The sequence below is a fragment of the Leuciscus leuciscus genome (assembly GCF_965113295.1).
Source record: "Leuciscus leuciscus genome assembly, chromosome: 1".
In the NCBI taxonomy this organism is placed as follows: domain Eukaryota; kingdom Metazoa; phylum Chordata; class Actinopteri; order Cypriniformes; family Leuciscidae; genus Leuciscus; species Leuciscus leuciscus.
In genome coordinates this window covers 14,096,434-14,110,446 of record NC_138725.1, presented here as the reverse complement: position 1 = coordinate 14,110,446, position 14,013 = coordinate 14,096,434, and the positions used below count along the sequence as shown (strand labels likewise).

Here is a 14,013-nt window from a genome sequence, read left to right as displayed (position 1 = left end):
AAGCCATCAGCACGGAAAAGCCTAGGACGCTCCCAAAACAGATTCCAATTATTTACAAAGAGCAGTTTCTGCTCATTGCACCATGACATTAACCATTCATTTAGCGCAAATAATCTGCTGAATTTTTCATGCCCTAGTCGGTACGTGGGAAGCGGTCCTGACACAATGATCGTTGTTTCAGGCGATGTGCTGCGTACCGTATCGATTAGATTCCTGAAGTCTTTCTTCAGAATCTCCGTCTGGCGCTATTACATACTATTACATAATACATTTCCACATATGGGAAACCAGTGCTTATATTCTTCAATAACACTGCAATATATGCATTGACCATGTATGGCTATATATTAAAACATAAAATATTTATAAATGAAGACAAAAATAGCATTACATATAATATTTACAAAATTGTATCCTTTATTGTGTACATATATTGCACATACATGTTCTATAAATGTGAATGTATGTTCACACACACATATATATATATATATATATATATATATATATATATATATATATATATATATATATATATATATATATACACACACACACACACACACACATATTCACAGAATGAGTTACAACAGATTTCTTATTCCCAGCATGCTTTGCTTCTGACTGTTAAAGAAGAGCAAATGTTAAAATTAAGTGTAATTTAATGTGTTTTGCCCAATATTAATATAGGGGAGATCTGTTAGTGTTTAACGTTCTATTATTTTGGAACTTAAAATGTTTTCTGGTATGTCTGAGTTTGTGGGGTCATTGTGCTGAAGAGTAGAGCCTGTGGTTCGGTTGATGATTGGCTGAACACCATTAAGACTGTAAATACTATGTTTTATAAGTAATGGCTGTGCACTCCACAGCACAGTTATAGTCTCTTGGCTTAATACTTAAGTACATGCAGTTGTGCTTTTGTTAACTATCTTAAATATTTAACATTTATAATGTAAATATACAATATAAGAATTATATATTTCTCCATATATGTGTGTTTATGATACATGAGTAAATATGTTTGAAATATATTACACATGCAGTGCCATATCTGATCACATATGTGACCCTGGACCACAAAATCAGTCTTATGTGTATTTTTTTTTAAATTGAGATTTATACATCATCTGAAAGCTAAATACATAATCTTTCCATTGATATTAGGTTTGTTAGGATATGACAATATTTGGCCAAGATACAACTATTTGAAAATCTGGAAACTGAGGGTGCAGAAAAATCGAAATATTGAGAAAATCGCCTTTAAAGTTGTCCATTTCTATAGGCGATTGTGCTGCATCCACTCACAAAAATAATTTTTTAATATATTTAAGGTGGGAAATTGACTAAATATCTTCATGGATCATGATCTTTACTTAATATCCTGATGATTTTTGGCATAAAAGAAAAATCGATAATTTTTACCCATACAATGTTTTGTTGGCTATTGCCACAAATATACCCGTGCTACTTAAGACTGGTTTTGTTATCCAGGGTCACATATACATCTATAAATTGTAAAGTGTATTACTGATACAATTACATACATTATGATACATTAGTAAATATATTGTCACATATTTTTCAATATGAAAATATGCAATTCCTTATGGATTATTCAATATATTGTAATATATTAACACAATATATCATTCTGTATATTTTCAAATATACTGTGTGGTGAGATCTGGTATTTATCTCAGCTCCTGAAGAACCCCTAGTATCGAAGTAGCTAGGTGGTCTTTTGCTGTCAGGTCAGAATAGGATTAAATCCTCACTAGCTTGTTTAGCCTATACCAGTAAATCTAGGTGTGTCCCTACACCTTCATGAAACAATAACAAACATTGACAACTAGGCCTATTGATCAAATTCATGCTTACCCTCCAGCAGAATCTTCACTGGATCCTTTGTTGTCCTTGGCCTTTCAAGATGTACTATAATGCTCTGTCTATTACTTATAGAACTGTCTTTGTAAGCTGAAGTCGCTTTGGACAAAAGCGTCTGCTAAATGACTAAATGTAAACATAAATGTAAGTAAAACTGAACAGTATTTGTCTTCATAAAATAAACATTTATTTGAACAAAAGATAAAAATACTCAGTAGCACCTCACTGCAGTACACGAGATCCAGGGGGATCCAGATCTAAGGGGTGGAGATTGGTAGGTTTAGGGGTGGGTTTAGGGATCAGGGGGTGGAGATGGGTAGGTTTAGGTATATGTAAGGTGGGAGGAGTTGGATCTGGATCCAACTCCTCCCCCTGGATTTCGTGTTCTGCAGTGAGGACCATATCAAAATACTGGTTACACAATGATTAATATTTGTAGCAAAATATCAAAAGGTTACAGGTTATAATACTTCAGCTTATCCAATCTCAACAGGGCAGTCCTGTATGAGTGGATATTACACAGGCCATTTATCTCGTAAGCAGTTCAAGCAATAGATATAAAAAATAACTTGTCCTCATCCAGAGCTATTCAAGTTAAGATAATACAGCAGAGCAATTTAAGCAAAAAGAGTTTCTGTTAATAAACTGAACTGGAAGAGAGCTGATTTCTCCCCAGGGATGCACACGACATCAAAATAAAAAATGCAACAACTAACAGTCAAAAAGCAGTCATATTTATACAGAACTGGGTTACATTGTTCCTATGCTGTTTCTTGTTTTTTTTCCCAGAGGAACTAAATCATGTGACATCAACCTTCTATTGCCTCAGTCAAGGAGGCTTCTGGTGTCGACATCGTTTCCCCATATATATTCTTCCGTCCTTTCCGTCTTCTGCGCTTCGGGCCTCTGTGTAAGTGTGTGCGTGTGTACGTATCTGGAAGTGTATTTGTAGGTTCATAATATCTTTCGAAATTCAAATAATTCCCTACAACTGTTATATCATTTAATATATTGATCATTCATATATTGGGAAATTCACGAGTTCCTTTGGCCATATAATCTTTAAGCTAATAAGGTTAATCGTATTTGGCTTGCTGCCCGCAGTGGAGGGGCTCGAGGATGCAGCTCCAACTTGGATACACCCCCCAGTGGGACTACTAATGCTCGGAGGATGAGTATAGTAGTAAGATGCCTAAATTATATTGATGGAGTTGGGGAGGTGGAGGGATGCCAAAACAGCTGATGCCAGAGCAAGGTGAGCGGCTGCTTATAAGAAAGATTAGATGGGTTCACTCCTCCCGAAATTACATTGTGAACTTCACTATATTTTCTTTTCATAAGGGTATGGCCCTTATTTTCCTTTTGCTATTGCTATTGCTGCTATTGCTGCTGCTCCTAAGCCTCCTCCTACTACCGCTCCTACTCCTACTACCCCTCCTCCTATTACTGTTAGTGCTGTTTGCCCATAGTCTATCAGTTTTTGTTTAAAAGCCTCTTGTTCAATCCTTCTTTGGGCCTCTTTAAATATGTCATTAGTGTAGTGCCGTCCTCCATTGATCCTCAACATTTCATCAATCTTCTTCAGCAGTTCTGTGACCTGAGAGCGATTACTCGTGTCTTCATTGTTGAATGAGTGAAATCTGCCACCGCACTCATCAACAAGAGCCTTGAGATCATTACTTTCACTGATATATTCATCTAATGAAAGCCCCTTCAGAAGATCAGTGTGAGTGAACAGAATGATGGTGTGATGAGAAGCTTTTTCTCCAAAGTTTTTCTGGATCCATTTCACTGTTTTCTTCTCTTCTTCTGTAAATCTCACATCCAGTCTGATGACCAGCAGAAACACATGAGGACCAGGAGCAGACATGTAGATGCACTTGAGAATCTCTTTCTTCAGTTCTTCTTCACTCATTGACGTATCATATAGTCCTGGAGTGTCGATCACTGAGATGGTTTTATCCTCCTCCACTGCAGTCACATGTCTTTCACAGTGTCTAGTCATAGACTTAGCAGAACAACCTTGTTTAAACACAAAGTCGCCGATGATGGTGTTTCCTGTTGAACTCTTTCCTGATCCAGTTTTACCCAACAACACAATTCTCTGATCTGATAAAGAGAGAGGAATTTAAAATGTTATTTACACTTTAAAAATGATGCTCAATAGGGGCCCTTTACTCGGTGGGCCTCAAAATTACATAAAATGGCTAATAAGACAGAATAAGTATATAAAATAAGTTAATTAGCATTATTTTAATTTACCCCCTCAACAATTTTCCCATCAAAGAACAAGGGTTGCAATTGTTTTGAAAAACCTGGATATATTGTATGAGGTCAGCTTATTAAAAAAGTGAAATCATAATCAACCACCCCTTTAGGATAATTCATGGCCAGGTGTTGGTGGTTCTTTGCCTCCATATCATGTTTTTTGTTTGCCTCCAATCAATGCACAACGAGCCATAGATTATCACGTACATATAATTAAACTTTTTACATGAAAATCTCTCAGGACTAAAATAAATAAAACCACAAATGGCTAAATATTTACTCAATTTTAAATGCAAACTTTCTCTAGCGATCTTCTGTATCAGTCCTTCCATCTCTTCCTGACTCTCCCCCTGTTTCCTGAGATCTCCCTGATCTGCAGAATCCTTCAGGTAGATCTTATGGCTGTAGTTCTGTCCTCCATTGTTCTTCACCATTTCATCAATACTCTTTAAGAGCATTGTGATCTGGTAGGGATCACATTCACTTTTGCTGTTTATCACGTGATATCTTCCCTCAAAGTAGTTCAGCAGCTCTTTAATATTTTCACTCTCAATGATTTGAATCCATTCTTTTCTGGATATTTTTTCTCTTCCAATAAACAGCACCATAGTGAACCTCATAGCTTGAGCCCCAAAGTTCTCCTGGATTTGCTCCACAACGTTCCTCTGCTCCTCTCTGCAAGTCTCCAGGTTTATGATGAGGAGGAACGCGTGAGGAACAGGATCGGAGAGATCCAGGCTCTTCATCATCTGCTTCTGCAGCTCTTCATCAGTCAGTTGAGGGTTGAAGAATCCTGGAGTGTCGATGATGGAGATGTTTCTGTCTTCTACTCTTCCTCTCTGTATCTCACTCTCTCTGGTTCTGCTTTCTTTAAATGCCTCTCGACCCAGTACTGCATTTGCTGTTGGACTCTTTCCAGCACCAGAGACTCCCAACAGCACAATCCTCAGATCGATTACATCATGTTGTTCATCAGGCTCTGTGAAAGAGAAAGTTTTTTGAAAGAATTAAGATAAAGTTTAAGAATAAGTTTGCTTTCATCTAATTATAAAATTACCTTTAATCATATTGACAAAACCATACAGTCCTTTTATATTTAATTACAATGCTTTTGTCTATGTTTTCTGATTGAGTGTTATCTGCTCATTTTAGTGGGAACATAAATGTTGATCTGTCCAAATTTAACAGTCATTTGAGCGTTAAAACAGCCATGCTGATCTGCTTTATCAATGCAGAAATGTATTCTGAAAACAACTGCAATTACTGAAAAAGAATCAACTTAAAGTCAATGATCAAGAGCCCAACTAAAGCAAACACTGATCGCCATAATGGTGACCTCAAACTAAACATTTTCAACTAAACATCAACATCTTGTCTTCTTTTATCTTCAGTTGATTTCATCTAAGACTGTGTCTGAAGAAAGTTGTAGTTTTTCTTCTTATTTCTCTTTTGAATGTTTGAAAGAATGTTTCAGGAACATCATACTAACCTTAAATAACATTGTAGTAACATGAAGGAAACTGGACATTTCTATGTTCTTGGAATGTTACAAATGAACGTTTCTAGAATGTTGAATTGTTAATCAAAATAAACGTCAAGAAAACTGGACTTTTTTTATGTTCCCAGAACCAACACTGAATATATTTGGAGAACGTTCTTATAACAAAAAATCTGTTAGCTGGGAATGATTAAACATTGTTTTTACAGGTTGTAACCAGACCAACACATACTTGGAGTACTTTTAAGAAACTTTACTGACTCCTTTACTGACTCCTTTACTGACTCCTTTACAAGGGGGGTGGGGGGGGTGGGGGGGTGCACCTGAGACCCACGTCTCTCTGTAGGCAAGGGCGTGGTGAGCTAGTGCCTGCTTACGTCACAGGGCACCACAACTTCCAATTGGAAAATTCAACTGCAGTAGCCACCGTTCAACCCGAAGAGGGCAGCACTCTGACGTTTTTTACGCTCGATGGTGTTTTAGGCCCCCAATGGCTCCTTAGAGGCAGCTAACCCTACCCTCAACCTTAAACCTACCCATCCCCTCGCTGCCTGGAAGGCGCCGTTGGGGGCTTAAAACACCAAGTGCCGTTTTTTACACCATATATTGTAGAATTAAAACACTTTATACCCAAATGTCAAAAAATGTACAGCATTAATAAAGCCACAGTCTTACAGATCATTAACTAAAAAAAAAATTGTTTTAGGGTTTAGTTACCCTTTAAAGCCACACTAAGTAGAAATTGTGTTTTTGTCAAACAGCGACCCCTAGAGTTGCTGTGGAATACTTGCACTGTCGTAAATTATATTATAACATTTTTACATGATTGCAGCTAAATCACAAGTAAATAGTCTATAGCTAGGCCTACTGTATAATTTAATTTGTGTTGTTTTTATTGGAATGTAAACATTACAAAATGCCAGATAACATCAATTAAGTTAAATGTACGTCGCATTATTTCATAACATTGGCCGTTATGATGTCATTAGACATGATTATTGCAATTTATCATAATAGTTTGCAAATTGTGCTCGTTTACACTATTTACAACCTCTACGTTAGGCTTATTTATGATAATTATGTGAGATATTGAAAGCTGTTCTCATGATAATCGCAGGAATCAACGTGATAAATACACCTCACAACACCTGAGTTCAGCTGGCAAACTAATTCGTGAGGCATAGCTATCTGATTTATCTGATTTATCAAAACGATTCCATTTACATCTGGTCACATAAATGTATTTTTGCGAAACGGATTTAAATTCGATCTTCAATTCTCGCGCTATATGCAGATTTAATGGAGTGCACGTCACCGAGATATGAGCTGCATTTTATAGATCATCAGCTAAAATTTCAAAATCAAAGACCGCAATAAGAGAGAGCAGTAACAGCCCTGGTAAGATCATTTCGTTTCTTTACTTTTAATGATGAAGATTGTGTGTTAAGCGTCTGCGACTTACTTTCACTTTGATTTGCGATAGTTTGCACGTTGGCTTGATGCAGTTGCTCATCTGCGGTGATGCGTGTTCCAGCGCGTCGTCATATCTGGATATAACATATAGCCTATACAACGCTCTCACACGTTTTTTTTAGGTTTTTTTTAGCATTTTTGGGAGGAGTACAATTTACATATGTGGTTTCAACAACCATATACATTTACACTTGTCCAGTTTCGTCTGGAATGCGTCTCAGATCTCCTCCTGAAGTGGTTTGAGGGATCGGATTCAAATGCGTTTCGGAGGGCATTTAAACCTGGACTTTTCACGATCGGATAGCTATCCGATCTGAGAAAATGCATGAAGTGGCCAGGTGTAAACAACCCCCATGACAAAAACATACGCACGAAAGCCGAAAACAAACGCTGGTTGGCCTCTCACGTCCAAATTTGACGAAGTGGTGGGGGAAGTGACGTATGCCGTAAAGCAGTCGAATTTTGTAGTTCTTTTTGTGCTCTTGTTACTACCCGAACACCGAAGTTACATAGTGCCAGCAAAAGCGATACAGACCCTGTCAGGCTATGGCAGACGTGTCATTCAACCTATTGTAAGTCGATGTACCATCACAAGGATCTTGGAAATATATTATGAAGGTTGAAAAGTTACATAGTGTCACTTTAAAGGAAGATAAGTTCAGTTAGTTCCTCGTTCCTGTTTGTGATCGTCAAGCACACTTAATTTTATTATTTATTATTTTTCTTGAGAAATGCATACTAATTTTAAGCTTATTTAATGTTATTGCATCTACACAGTAGATATGTTATGCATTTACTTTGTGTTCTGGTGAAATTAACATGGTGTAGGCCTAAGAAGAAAATACACAAAAATGTTCAAGTAAAATTGAGTTTCTGCCTACTAATAAATAAAAATAATATTACATTTAATAACAAATCTTTCCAAAAAATGGAGACATACAGTATTTCATTCCTTTCAGGAACAGCTGGGAAACACTGAACTAGTGTAATCATATAATTTCAAGTATATTTGTAATGTGCCTTCTGCTAGTCCTTCATTGTGCAGTGAAAATTGTAATTACCTTAAATAAACAGGTTAATAAACAGTAGGGGTAAAAGGTAATGTGAATATGAGTTTGAGTATGATATGAGATAAGTCGTTGCCAGACAGAATTCACACATACACATTCTGGTCTTTTTCAGCTGAGTTGAAGATGTGTGTTTGGAAGGGATCTAAGTTATAACTCAGCCTGGATGTAATATACTATATTTGCTTCAAGATGTTGATCTGACAGTTTCAGGTTGAAAAGTGTTTACAGTCAGCACGATATGGCTTACTGAAGTCTGCAGTCATGGGTTCAGTGGATGATAGTTGTATAAGAGGATATGAGTGTGGCTGATGCAGAACTTGCAGTGAACTTTAGCAGGACTTCCATCTACTGGACATAGTAAGTAACGCTTTCAAATGAACTATATACTTATAGTTATAGTATAACTCAGTGTTTCCCAAACTTTTTTCAGTCAAGGCACCCTTTGAAAATGTAAAAATAATGTGTGGCACCCGACACTAGTGTTGTCACGATACTACTTTGATACTATACCTTGAAATGTATAAATGTTCAATACCATAGGGAAGAACTGCCGTATAGGCCTACTGTCATATAGATATTTTTAATATTATCAAATTTTTTTGTTCATCCATTTAAAGTCTAGAAAATCATTAATTTATTCTGAAGAGATCACTTTACATGATAACATATTTAATTAAGGCTTTTATTCATATATAAACATTGCTCAATTACCATTGCAAATCTCACATAAATGTTTGCTCACTCAGTGTATTTGTCAAATCATTTAATGGACTTACTGTTGAGGAGATGAAAATCTGGACTACTACTTCTGCCTACAACACACACACACACACACACACACACACACACACACACACACACACACTGTTAGAGTATCTGGTGAACATTATGCACACACACACACACACACACACACACACACACACACACACACACACTGTTAGAGTATCTGGTGAACATTATGCACACACACACACACACACACACACACACACACACACACACACACACACACACACACACTGTTAGAGTATCTGGTGAACATTATGCACACACACACACACACACACACACACACACACACACACACACACACACACACACACACACTGTTAGAGTATCTGGTGAACATTATGCACATCTGAAAACAAGCTTTTTCACTGATGGATTAAAATGGAACATGACAGAAAATAACACAAATATCCCAAAATCTGTTTACAGCTGCAGACCTCTTGATCTTCTATTATTCATATGTGCCTATTTGTGTTAGCATTTAGCCTATTTATTAGTGTTATTTAGTGCATGGTTTTGATCTCATTTTAAATGAATGTTTAAGAGGAAAAGAGCAACTTGATTGTCAGAATTATAATGAACATATTAGATGTTACTGGAAATTGAATCTATTTAATACAAGGCCTGATATATTTCTGTGCCCTTTTTTGAGGCAAACAATGATTTTAATATATATAGCCTATATATAATTTTTTTTTTTTTTTTTTTAAGTGGCAGCGATATTACAAAAACACTCAGTGCCAATGCATTATGTTTGCTTCCAATTTATGCTAAAAAGTCAGTCAATTTTAACTTTAATGAAACCAGCGTGTCTATCAATCTGTGGGACTCTCAGTTCTTAAACGCTCCCTGAAATGCATAATTCATAAATAAATGAAGAGATTTGATTCTGATATATCATACTAGACACGTTTAAAATGTTCATATTTTACATATGCACATATTTTGTTGTTAATCCACACCTTACCAGCACCATGTTGTCGTTCTGCGACACGGACACGGAAACCGAAAGTAAAAAGAAAAACGAGCACGAAACGAAACTCATCCTCGAAACTTCCGGTCATTCATGTCAGTCACGCGCCACGCGAACAGTCTCAAACACATTTATCCTTGTACGCACTGATTCATTTGGAGCGTTTCCAAGTTTAAAACCAGGTTAATGTCAAGTTTTTTATTAAAACGATCCAATTTAAATGATAGATGCATTTGATAGTAACCTCTTATCCTGATTATAACCTAATATAATAAAACACACTACGACGTTAGTTACTTAACACCTTTCAGTCAAAATGGCTAAACATGGTTTGCTATAATTTTGAACTAAATTAGCTCACCTTGTCTCAAATCCAAAGAGGAGGATGAAGGGTCTGTTACTCCTCCACTCCCTGATGGGACAGTTTCTGAAACTGTTTCACAGTGTTAAGATCTGACAAAATACAATGTTAACATGATATGTAGCTACCGAAGAGCTACCAGCCTATGACACTGATAGCTTATTATTGCTAATGTTAGATATTATAGCCTATTCATTTAAAAATAAACATGTTTCAAATTAGGCTATTAATGGTGTTGTATGCAAACAACAGCATTGTAGTGTACAGTGTATATATTTAGCCTTTACCTCAGATTACATGTATAACCAAACGGTCATCTGAAAGTGTATGTTCTGCTCTTTCAATGGGTTGTCTCAGTTCATTTATAGCACTACGATCGCGGAGATATTCAAGCAGTTTAGCACTATAGATTTCGTGTTCTAGTTTATGCTCACCTTTCTTTGAAAATAAGTCCGTTGGCAATTGTTTCTCCTGATTTTGTTTTCTTTCCATCTCCTGCCTTTCCTTTCTTTCCTTCTCCTGTCTTTCCTTCTCCTGCCTTTCCTTTCTTTCCTTCTCCTGTTTTTCCTTTCTTTCCTTCTCCTGTCTTTCCTTTCTTTTTTGGTGGCCTGATTTGGCTGTTTTTGATAAAGACATTTCTACAGCAGAAGTTCGCGCTCCACCAGATGTTCAACTAACTAACAAAACAAACTGCGTGCAGATGGACTAAACCATTCGGCGCATTAGCAAGGGGTGCATGGGACCGTGAGACCTTAGATAGTCTTTACTTTTTTTGTATACAAATTTTTGTCAGTCAATCAACCAAGTTATTCCGCCAATACACTAACTTTACATTTCATCTGACATTCATTATGAAATTTAATTAGGAAATGAAAATATCCAGGTAAAATAAAATATATTGCAGGCCCTCTCTCCCCTTGGGGCCCTGGTAATCAGTACTGGTTTTACCATGCCTCTGGATAGAAAGATAGATAGACCCTGACTTTTTGTTAATATGAAAGCTTAATCTTAAACATATAAGCACATTTGAATCGCAATAACGATATCTGCCTCTCTCGATTAATTTTAAATAATCGTTGTGATATTTGCCCGTTAGTTATTTATCCTGAAACGGCTTTTTTTATTTGATATTTGCGTTATCTTGCATTGGGAACAAGTCCCTACTAGCAGAGATGGTCTTATATGAGGGAGAGAGGGTCTGTGTATCTCTAACCATTGGAGAAAGCGTAATGGCTAACTTGATCATGTGACACAGCTCAGCCTATCGTGTAATGACAGTGACGTCAGCGTTATTACAGTCAGTTACAGCTTACGTTAATCAGTTTCATATGGATTATTAGCGTGTAAATGTTCTATATTTGGTGTGCTATCGCTAGCTAAGGTACAGTAGGACTGCATTGTTTGAGGAATGTGCATATTGTGCAAGCATGAATATCTTTATATGCTGCAAAGTAGGCTACTAGTCACTGCAGGGTGCAAAAAACTGCATTTAAGATTACACTAAATGTGTAATTGTAATTTACTACATATTTTATTCATTAAAATTAAATGTTTACCATCATTCATTAAAAAAGCGTTATATCATCATCATTAGGCACACTGTAGTTGACACAATACTTAATGTTTTATTTGAATTGAACAACATATAATATAACACAATATTTATAATTAAATTAATAATTTTGTCTTTATTCATTAAAGTGCATAATATCAGCGTCATATCATATGCATACATGCAGTTAAAATAGACATTACAGTTCAAGTCTTATCATAACTGGTAAAACCTGAAAGCCAAAGAAAGAAAACATCTGTATTTTTTACTTTCTTTAGACAATATACAATATCACTCAATATTACTATTAACTACTATGTACCGTAGTAATACAAATGCCGTAAATGAGTCCTGCCTGTCGTGACACCTACTCTGCTTTCCTTTATAACCTTTTTATCTTAGTAAAATCTACATATCGTTCCCAACACAAGTATTGTTTATGGTAAAACATGTTGAAGATTAGCGAACAGGCTGTCGATTACTTAAATGATCAGGTGTTTCCTCACAAAAGCGGTTTATTCAGTGAAGCCTCTTCTCCACTGACCTCCATTCATAAAACACGGCCTCTGCTCTCCTTCACTGCTTACCAGCGTTAGCATTAGCCATTACGCTTTTTTAGCATGGAGAGTTATTATCAGGCACACGGTTCTCTTCCCCCACTCATAATACAGAGATCTGAGGGAAACGCAACAAGTGTCTGTTGGTAATATTTCTATATTCGCCCCTTAAATATCCGAATATTTGATGTTAATATGAGATTGTGTAAATAGGATGTTCGAATAATTGTTATATACCCGTATTGTGGAAAAAGAGATGAGATTGTCCGCACGTCTCAATGCACTGTATTGTTAGTACATTAAGTTTTATGGGTTTCTAACAATTCGTATAATGAAAATACAGTGTTATTATGCAGTTAAGATGAGTTTGGCAGTAATATTATTATCGTCTAACACTGTTTTATGTTTATTTGAGTTTGTATCGTACACGAGTGAGTGTTAATGGGTCACGTGCTGAACTGTCCATGTTCAAGTGTGAAGGCCTGCAGTTATCACATAAAATGGATGACGTGTAAAGTGGTATTATATTGTGACAACTAAAATGTTTTGAGATTAATATGCACTACATATAGAGTTCAGAGTATAATACAGTATTACATTAATTCTGATTTATAAGTTATATCAGTTGCAATATCTTTATTATATATTTTATTCATTTTCTTTAATATATTATTTTGTCACACATACAGATGCAAGCTATCTTGTTTACTGTGTGTAACAGGACACACAACTCGTTGTTTAACCCCTTCCATTCCCATACAATAAATGCGGTCTTTCCAAACAATATCCAAAGCAACCTTATTTTTTTCCCCTTTTTTTCTTTCCCCAAATATTTTTTCTTTATCATCCCCCCTTTTGATGCAACCCGTGCATCAATTATCATAGTGGTTGAAGAAATGTTTGGGTAGACAAGGTTTATTTCACAGTTATCCAGTGTTGTTTCTACAGGTCAGGTCAACAACAGTGATGTTCCCATCGTCCTCCTTTGTTCACCCACTAACCTTTCACAAATACGAGGGGGCTATGTGTCACTTTTTCTATGCCGTCAAGTCTGTTATTTTTACTTTTATCATTCTGATCACACATAGTTGACTATTTACATTTACACCCTGAATTTAGATGAGGGTTTTTAACCCATAATGGACGGCAATCTTCAACTTCACAATTCCAATTTACATAATTACACTAATCCAGAGAGTATTTCAGAATTTAAAATCAACATCATTAATGACAAAAGTAGTCATAATTACCAGACAGAGCTGGACATTCAATCCAATTAAAGCTCGTCCCATGTTCTACATCATCTTTTCCTCAGATTGACAGAGCTTCTGTAAAGTTTGTCGTTTCACTTAACCCATCTGTGATGATAAAACACTCATTCCAGAGGTTAGTGACACAATACAACTAACAAATACAGAGGCGGATTCAATCACAATAGCCAAATCATGATCTTCATCATTCTAATTGGCAGCACATTTATTTTAGCTCATTAAAGCTGCACGGAAACACTCAACATATTCTGAGGGGTTTTCACAAAGTTTGGTTCCCGACCCAGAATTTCCTTTACTTGCTTTCTGTAAAGCAC

General features: G+C 36.2%; 1 protein-coding gene and 1 long non-coding RNA gene across 2 annotated transcripts in view; one reads left to right on the top strand and one right to left on the bottom strand.

Moving 5' to 3' along the window:
• The window catches only part of LOC309503310, a 76,457-nt gene extending 67,815 nt beyond the window's left edge, over positions 1-8,642 (top strand). The window contains exon 2 of the long non-coding RNA XR_014207607.1: positions 6,153-8,642. This is a non-coding gene — a long non-coding RNA (uncharacterized lncRNA). The remainder of the gene's footprint in view (positions 1-6,152) is intronic.
• LOC309499312 (GTPase IMAP family member 8-like) lies at positions 2,049-11,074 on the bottom strand. Its single transcript, XM_082170542.1, has 5 exons — positions 10,754-11,074; positions 10,320-10,391; positions 8,970-9,005; positions 4,433-5,131; positions 2,049-3,993 (listed from the first exon to the last, which is right to left on the bottom strand). Exons 1-5 carry the CDS (start codon positions 10,953-10,955, stop codon positions 3,236-3,238), a joined length of 1,767 nt encoding a protein of 588 aa, XP_082026668.1. The 5' UTR covers positions 10,956-11,074; the 3' UTR covers positions 2,049-3,235.
• Positions 11,075-14,013: the final 2,939 nt, after the last annotated feature.